Source organism: Triticum dicoccoides, chromosome 4A, assembly GCF_002162155.2.
Source record: "Triticum dicoccoides isolate Atlit2015 ecotype Zavitan chromosome 4A, WEW_v2.0, whole genome shotgun sequence".
In the NCBI taxonomy this organism is placed as follows: Eukaryota; Viridiplantae; Streptophyta; class Magnoliopsida; order Poales; family Poaceae; genus Triticum; species Triticum dicoccoides.
In genome coordinates, this window is record NC_041386.1 from 18,393,801 (window position 1) to 18,401,818 (window position 8,018).

Below are 8,018 nucleotides of genomic sequence, written 5' to 3' on the forward strand. Positions count from 1 at the left end.
AGGGAATTCCAGTTTTGCAGATCAGCCCCAAAACATCATGCATATAATAACTTAAAAACCGTGCATCGAATTAAAACAAATTATATATGAAACTTGCTTAAAATTGTGTGTATATTAATATTTTGCAACTTTCATCTATGTTTGAAATGTTTAAAATGCCGTTTGGTTAAATTTGCTCCCATGCCATGTTAAAATGATTTATTTCATAACTATTTAACCGTAGCTCGGTTTTAAATAAACTTTATATGTAAATGTGGTGGAAAAATTCCTAGTTTAACATGGTGACATTGATTTGCATGTTTAACAACTATAAAAATTGTGTTAGGGCAGAAAAGTGCCAAACCTTAAAACATGCACATGAGGAGTTTCCGGACTTGTTTTTTGTTGTTCCGGCCTCATTTAAACTTGCCTAGATTGGTAGTTTTCATTTGCTTCACCCCTTGCCATGTTAATCAACATTTAATATTGTTGGGTACATAAATGGGAGAGAACTAAATAAGTCATGTGGTGTTTTCGTCAATATGCAACTCGTTGCATATTGAGATCCACTTAATTTGTAGGTTTGTTTGTGCATTTTGCCATGCCATGTATTTTTAAACCGGACATGCATCATACTTGTTTGCGCATCGTGCCATGCTTATGTTATGATTTTTTACTATGTTGTTTGCTTTCTTTCCGGTGTACTTCTTCTCGTTGATCCGGTAACGTTGCGTTTGTGAGGATATGTTGGCTACGTCCATTTGTCTTCTTCATGGACTTGTTCTTCTTCCTTGCGGGATCTCAGGCAAGATGACCATACCCTCGAAATCACTTCTATCTTTGCTTGCTAGTTGCTCGCTCTTTTGCTATGCCTATGCCGTGATACCTACCACTTGCTTATCATGCCTCCCATATTGGTGAGCCAAGCCTCTAACCCACCTTGTCCTAGCAAACCGTTGTTTGGCTATGTTACCGCTTTGCCCAGCCCCTCTTATAGCGTTGTTAGTTGCAGGTGAAGATTGGAGTTTGTTCCATGTTGGAACATGGATATTTTGTTGGGATATCACAATATCTCTTATTCATATTAATGCATCTATATACTTGGTAAAGGGTGGAAGGCTCGACCTTATGCCTGGTGTTTTGTTCCACTCTTGCCGCTCTAGTTTCCGTCATATCGGTGTTATGTTCCCGGATTTTGCGTCCCTTACACGGTTGGGTTATAATGGGAACCCCTTGACAGTTCGCCTTGAATAAAACTCCTCCAGCATGGCCCAACTTTGGTTTTACCATTCGCCACCTAGCCTTTTATTTCCCTTGGGTTCTGCAGACTCAAGGGTCATCTTTATTTAAACCCCTGGGCCAGTGCTCCTCTGAGTGTTGGTCCAACCTGTCAGCTCCCGGTGGCCACCAGGGGCAACTCTGGGCTGGCCTACCGGAACCTTGGACAATCCGGTGTGCCCTGAGAACGAGATATGTGCAGCTCCTATCGGCGAGGGTGTGAGATTGTTGAGTCCCTGTGACTCATAGATACTTCCAAAACCAGCTTGCAGGTGCCGTTGAACCGTGCGGGTGACGCAACCAAGCTCAAGGAGGAGCTCGATGAAGATTGTGTTCGCTATGTTGTTCCGTTCCCAGTTGATCAGTAGTGGAGCCCAGTTGGGACGATCAGGGATCTGTATAGCATTTGGGCTAGTCTTCTTTTATTCTAGGTTCCTTGTCGGACCTTGTGTGTATCTGGTTGATGTAATGTTATATTCATGTATTGTGTGAAGTGGCGATTGTAAGCCAACTATGTATCTTTTCCCTTATGTATTACATGGGTTGTGTGAAGATTACCTCACTTGCGACATTGCTTTCAATGAGGTTATGCCTCTAAGTCGTGCTTCGACACGTGGGAGATATAGCCGCATTGAGGGCGTTACAAGTTGGTAATTAGAGCCTTCCCCGACCTTAGGAGCCCCCTGCTTGATCGAATCGTTGGCGTTGTTGAGTCTAGAAAAATATTTTGTGTCATTTAGGATTATATATATCGGAGAGTAGGATTCTTTTTACTCCTCAGTCCCTTCATCGCTCTGGTGAGGCATCCTGACATAGAGTTTTGACTCTCTCTCTTCTCAAATTTCACTAGTTTTTTTTAGGATCACGCGGGTATCTTGGAATCGTTCCGATGGTTTTGTGACGAGAACATTGTTCTTGGTGCCTCCTGTCATTTAGGGGTTGTGGCAGTGTCCCGGAGAGTTGAGCTCCGAGGTGTTGTCGTCATAATTTTATTGTTGCAGTTCTGGAATACCTGAGTTTGCCGACATCGAAAATCTCTTTTATGCAGTTGTTGGTGAGATAACCTCGACGCCACCCAGTACTAGGGTGGGAGTTCGGGAGTATTGCCATAACTCGTATAATGGATGCTTTTCGAAGGTTGAGGTAAATGATTTCCGAAGGTTTCTTGGTTATGTGTTGAAGGATGGATACAGCTGGATGTAGGATTTGCTAGTTTTGGGTGAGATATTATGCTTCCCCTGTATCCCCAACACCTGATTGCATAACTGGAAAGTTTCGGGAGTTTATAAGTAGGAATTCAAGTAGCTCTTAGGATATCTTTTCCGACAGATGTATGATATGAAATTTGGGTTCGACGTCTAGTGGTCCGCCTATCCACGGTTGATTTTACAGTGGTCTCGTTGTGTCTTAAAGAGTCCTTGGCTATGCCGACTCGGGGACGCTTCGTATGTCATGTGCACTGCCTTGTACATGATGGTGATGTACGATCGAGCCCGTGTAGGCCCCACCACGAAAACTTCATACGAAATCTCTATCATATATTTGTTCCGGCTTATTCTGCCAGCCAATGCTTTGTTTTCTTTTGAGTTGTGGTATAAGAGTTGCTTCAATGTCAAATGTAGATTCCATACCTTTTCTAACCGGTGTTCTCATATTTCTATGGGAATACTAATCCTTCTCGTTTATCGAGATTGTCTTGTGAATCCTTTTCAACCGGTGTGTTTTTCTTCAGGTGGATCCAATCTTGTCATCATTCGCAAGATCAAATCTAAGTATTCTCAACGGTGTTTGTTTCATCCATTCCCAAGTAGTCTTTGTTTTCCCGCCCTCCTCCCTTGTTTTTCTTCGAGGACTCATATATCTCAATCAAGTATCATTTTATTGATGTCAAGTCTCTCAATTCTTTTCCGTCAATGTTCTTATCCAGTGTTTCTCATGTATATGCTTTACAAGCTCATCATTCTTTGTTCTTTTTCTTCTCCGGTGGATTCAAATCAAGCTTTTGGTGTTGATTTTATCCCTTTTTCCTCGTTTCAAATACCATCTCATGCCGGTGCACCTCTCAACTATCCTCTTCTCGCTATTCAATTATTCCGGAGTGCTGAAGATATCTCGAAGATTCGTGTTTCCACTCTGCATTCGTTCAAGTTCTTTTGAGATGGTTATTCTCTTTCAAGTCATGAAATTCAACCGGCGCAATCTTCCTTTTAAATTGTTCAACGGTGTATCTTTTGAGTGGGCCCTAACCCATAGGTCTTTTCCCAGGATCTTACCTGACTCTTCTAATTTTCCCGGAGCTATCCTAAATTCTTTTCAAAGTTTGACGTAAGAATGAATTATCATCAGTAAGATGTGTTTCTCCAAGATCTGTCAAATTTTCATCATTGGCTCACCTTTCCATTCTTCATTCCGGAGTGCCTCAACAATCCGTGGTGGTGTTCTCGTCATCTTTCTCAACATGTGAAGACCAAAGAAGAGCTCCTCTTAAATTCTTATCCGTTCTTCCAAAGATTCATGGTTCTAGCTTGATCTCATCCTCTCATAATTGTTTTCGATTGTGAGAATTCTTTCCACCTATCCGGAACAATTCAGGAGTCTTTTCATTTTGATTCTCTGGAGCCCATCATTTCAGAAGATTTATTCATTCTCAGCCTTCAACTCTCGTTCTCAAAATCTTACCGGTGCTTCGTTCAAGTATCCCCTAATCAGCTCGGGCTCTCTTCGTTCACTTGTATCTAAATCCTCTCAAGTATCTTCATTTTTTTATAATTCTTCCCGGTGTTTTCCTTATATTTTCTTTGTTCATTTTCAATTCTTACGGTCGTTCGATCAAGAGTTCTCTTCATTCGTTATCATATCAATTCATTCGTTGTTTCAATCCTACCGGTGGATTGTTGGAGACCTTTCTCAAGTTTGCGCTATATCTCTTTTCAATCATTTTTCTACGAGAATAAGTGGTATGCCAAATCCGTGAAATGTCATTAATTTAAATTGATGAAGGATACACATAACGTAATTCTTATTATTGTTTCATCCAAGGGATTAATTCCTTATTCCGGAGGCTCATCAAATTATCGGTGTCACTTGATTCATCTTTTCTTTTCCCGGAGCTCCAAGCTCTCATCACCACCAAGATCCATGTATATCATTACAAGGCTTCACCTTGTGTTTTCAACTTCTCTTTCATTTCGTTTGATCATTCTTTTACCGGAGTTCTTCATGGAGGCGCTACATGTTGGTTCATAAAGGATGTAATTCCTTCTCAAAGTGTTCATCAACATTCTTTTCAGAGGAGCTCGAGTTTTCTTCATCTTTCAATCCGGAGTGCAATTCTTTCTCTCTTATCATTGGAGGTGGTATTATGTCATTCTTGATAATTTGAGTTCATGTTTCATGATGCACATGTTCTTAAGAATGAGGTATTTTAAATCCATCAACCTCTCCGTTGGAGTTATCTTGTGTCATGTTTCACCTAAAGCCTTCCATAAGGTTTGTTGCTATTTATGGTGCTCATAAATGACCCAAGTTCTTCATCTATCCTCCCAATGAAATAAGTTTCTCGTCTCCTTGTTCATATCGATCCAATCTTTTTTCATTAGTGGCAGAATTTCACCTCAGTTTTGAGATGCTTTCCATAAGCCCACTACAAGTTTATTCGTTTCGTTGTTGATAACCCAACAACTCCATTCTAGCTTTTGTTGTAAGCGTGCTCCCTCAGGACCTTGATTTTCTCCTCCGTTCATTCCATTCCATTCTCTCATTTCTTCCGGAGGCATTGTGATGTTGCTCTCTTCAACCCTTCTTCTTGTTCTTGTCAGGACCTTGTTCTTTTCATGCTTATCCATTTAACTGGAGTGTCGTGTTTTCATTCGAGCTCTCTCATCTTATCAAGTTTTACCTCCCTTCTCAACCGGAGTGCTATCTGAAATCTTTCTTACCCCTTGTGCCATTCTTTCAATAGTTCCAGAGGTAATGTGTGTTTTTCATCAAGTATCCTCTCATCTTATCTAGTTCATATTCAATTCCTTTCATTTATAGTCGGAGTGCTGACCAAATTATATCATTCTTATTCCCTTCTCTATCTTGTTTTAACCGGAGTGTTATGTCTATCATTCCTCTTCTAACCGGAGTCTTCATCCAAGTGCTTTCGTTTTGCCAAGTTTATATTCTTTGCCTTCCATTTCCAACCGGAGTGCTGTCCTAAATGATCCTTATCGTTCCTTGTACATCTCGTTTCTACCGGAGTGCTTGCATGTACTTCTTGTCCATTGCAACCATTTTCTTATGTCTTTCTACCTACAAGGTTACCGTAATGTTCCTTGTTCCTCTTTTCTAACGGAGTGTTTTCAACTTTGTTCATCTTCATTGTTTTCTTTCTTTCAATTTGTTCAACCTCGCAAGGTTCTTTGGTTTAACTCATTTTTCAAAGAAGCAACTTAGTTTTACCTCTTATCTTCCTCTTCCTTTTCCCTCCGGTGCCATCCTAGATCTTGGGACGAGATCCTCTCGTAGTGGTGGAGTGTTGTGACGACCCGAGACCGTTGCGCCAGGTGTCTTCTAGTTATTCGCTGTTGTTGCCTTGTCATTTGCTTGCGTGTCGCATCTTGTCATGTCATCATGTGCATTGCATCTTCATGTTTTCGAAACTTGCATTCGTCCGGGTCTCCCAGTTCCTTCCGTTGTTCGTTCTGAGGCCAGACTCACTTGCACGCGCCCGCGGCACGTCCGAAATATTATTTTATAAGTGGCTGAAAAATGTTCTCGGAATGGGTTGAAAGTTGGCGTGTGGTCTTATTATAGTGTAGATAGACCGCCTGTCAAGTTTCATCACATTTGGAGTCCGTTTGACGCCCCAACGGTTAACTATAGCGGCAGTATAGCGGGTCAAAACGTCGGACGTTTTCGGTCTTCGAAAATCGTGCCGGGCTGCATCTCTCCCCTCTTCTCTCAGACCAACCCGCTTTCCACAGTCCACCTAAGCCCAGCCTACCCCTCTTTGCATAGTGCATCGAACCCCTCGCGCGCGTCCGGAAGTTGTCCCGAACCCGACCCGGGGAGTCATCACCGTTGGGTCCGGAACATCCCCTAACATCTACAAAATATCATTGTTTTATTATTTGGACTCCCTAGCCTATTCATTCTGAACCGTCTGATTTCGATCGGATGATCCAAACTCCCTCCTTTCTTTATATTTATAGCCCAACCTCACCTAATCAAGCCAACCCTAATTTCTAGGGGGTTTGTCCCATCACCGCCGCCACTCCACCAAATCCCTCTCGGGATCCATCCCCTCCTCGATTTAACACCAGCCAACCAAAACCAATCCCTCCCGATCCACCCATTCCACAAGCAACCAGAGGAGCCCGAGCCATCCTGCACCTGCCTCCTCCAATCATGGGGCCACCAGCCATGGAAGTCCACCACCGAGCCGCCCCGTGTCGTCCTAGAGCCTCCTTCTCTATTGACCGCGCCCATCACCGCCAAGTCACGGTCCTGTTCCCGCCGTCCGCTGCCCTGTTCGAGTGCCCGCGTGGACCTGCGCCGCCAAGCTCCTCCCATGGCCGCCTCCACCCGAGAGTCACCAGCAGGACCCCGTCAAGCCGTGCCTGTGCTCCTGTCGCCCCCGTCCAGGAGCTCCACGAGGAGAGGAGCTCCTCTTCGTCGCCCCAAGAAGCAGTCGCGCCCGAGCGCTCCTCTCCACGCCAGCGTTGTACTGCTCGGGGACCGGCTCCCCTCGTCGAATCCGGCCTTATCCCGTCCTCTCCTCCCGGCATCTCTCTCTGATTCCTTCCCCTGCTCCCTCGCTGAATTGCTCTCTCTGTTCTTTTCTTCAGGCAACGGCAACTACCACTACTCCCCATGGAGCTCCGCCATCGACCGGCTCCAGCGCCGACCCACCAGATCCGGCCTCCCCTCGCCTTCTCCGCGTCGCTACCCAAGCCGCCTGTGTCCTCTGCTTCCAGGACGAGCAGAGCAGCTCGCCCGACCCCTCGCCCATTGACCGATCGACCTGGGCTCCCAGATCCAGCCGGCCCAGCGCTGCCGCACCAAGCCCAGCCAGCCGGCCTGCTACCTCTTCCACCGAGCCGGGCTTTGGCCCATGTGAGCAGTTTCCCCAGCCCAGTAGTGTATTTTTAGGTTCAGCAATTTTGTCTATTTTTCCAGGGAATTCCAGTTTTGCAGATCAGCCCCAAAACTTCATGCATATAATAACTTAAAAACCGTGCATCGAATTAAAACAAATTATATATGGAACTTGCTTAAAATTGTGTGTATATTAATATTTTGCAACTTTCATCTATGTTTGAAATGTTTAAAATGCCGTTTGGTTAAATTTGCTCCCATGCCATGTTAAAATGATTTATTTCATAACTATTTAACCGTAGCTCGGTTTTAAATAAACTTTATATGTAAAAAATTCCTAGTTTAACATGGTGACATTGATTTGCATGTTTAACAACTATAAAAATTGTGTTAGGGCAGAAAAGTGCCAAACCTTAAAACATGCACATGAGGAGTTTCCGGACTTGTTGTTTGTTGTTCCGGCCTCATTTAAACTTGCCTAGATTGGTAGTTTTCATTTCCTTCACCCCTTGCCATGTTAATCAACATTTAATATTGTTGGGTACATAAATGGGAGAGAACTAAATAAGTCATGTGGTGTTTTCGTCAATATGCAACTCGTTGCATATTGAGATCCACTTAATTTGTAGGTTTGTTTGTGCATTTTGCCATGCCATGTATTTTTAAACCGGACATGC

General features: G+C 43.6%; 1 protein-coding gene across 1 annotated transcript; it reads left to right on the forward strand.

The window, feature by feature from the left end:
• Window positions 1–6,637: 6,637 nt before the first annotated feature.
• Window positions 6,638–7,666, forward strand: LOC119288558. Its single transcript, XM_037568157.1, has 2 exons — window positions 6,638–6,967; window positions 7,092–7,666. The coding sequence occupies exons 1-2, from the start codon at window positions 6,652–6,654 to the stop codon at window positions 7,256–7,258; spliced, it is 483 nt and encodes a 160-aa protein (XP_037424054.1). The 5' UTR covers window positions 6,638–6,651; the 3' UTR covers window positions 7,259–7,666.
• The last annotated feature ends 352 nt before the right edge of the window (window positions 7,667–8,018 follow it).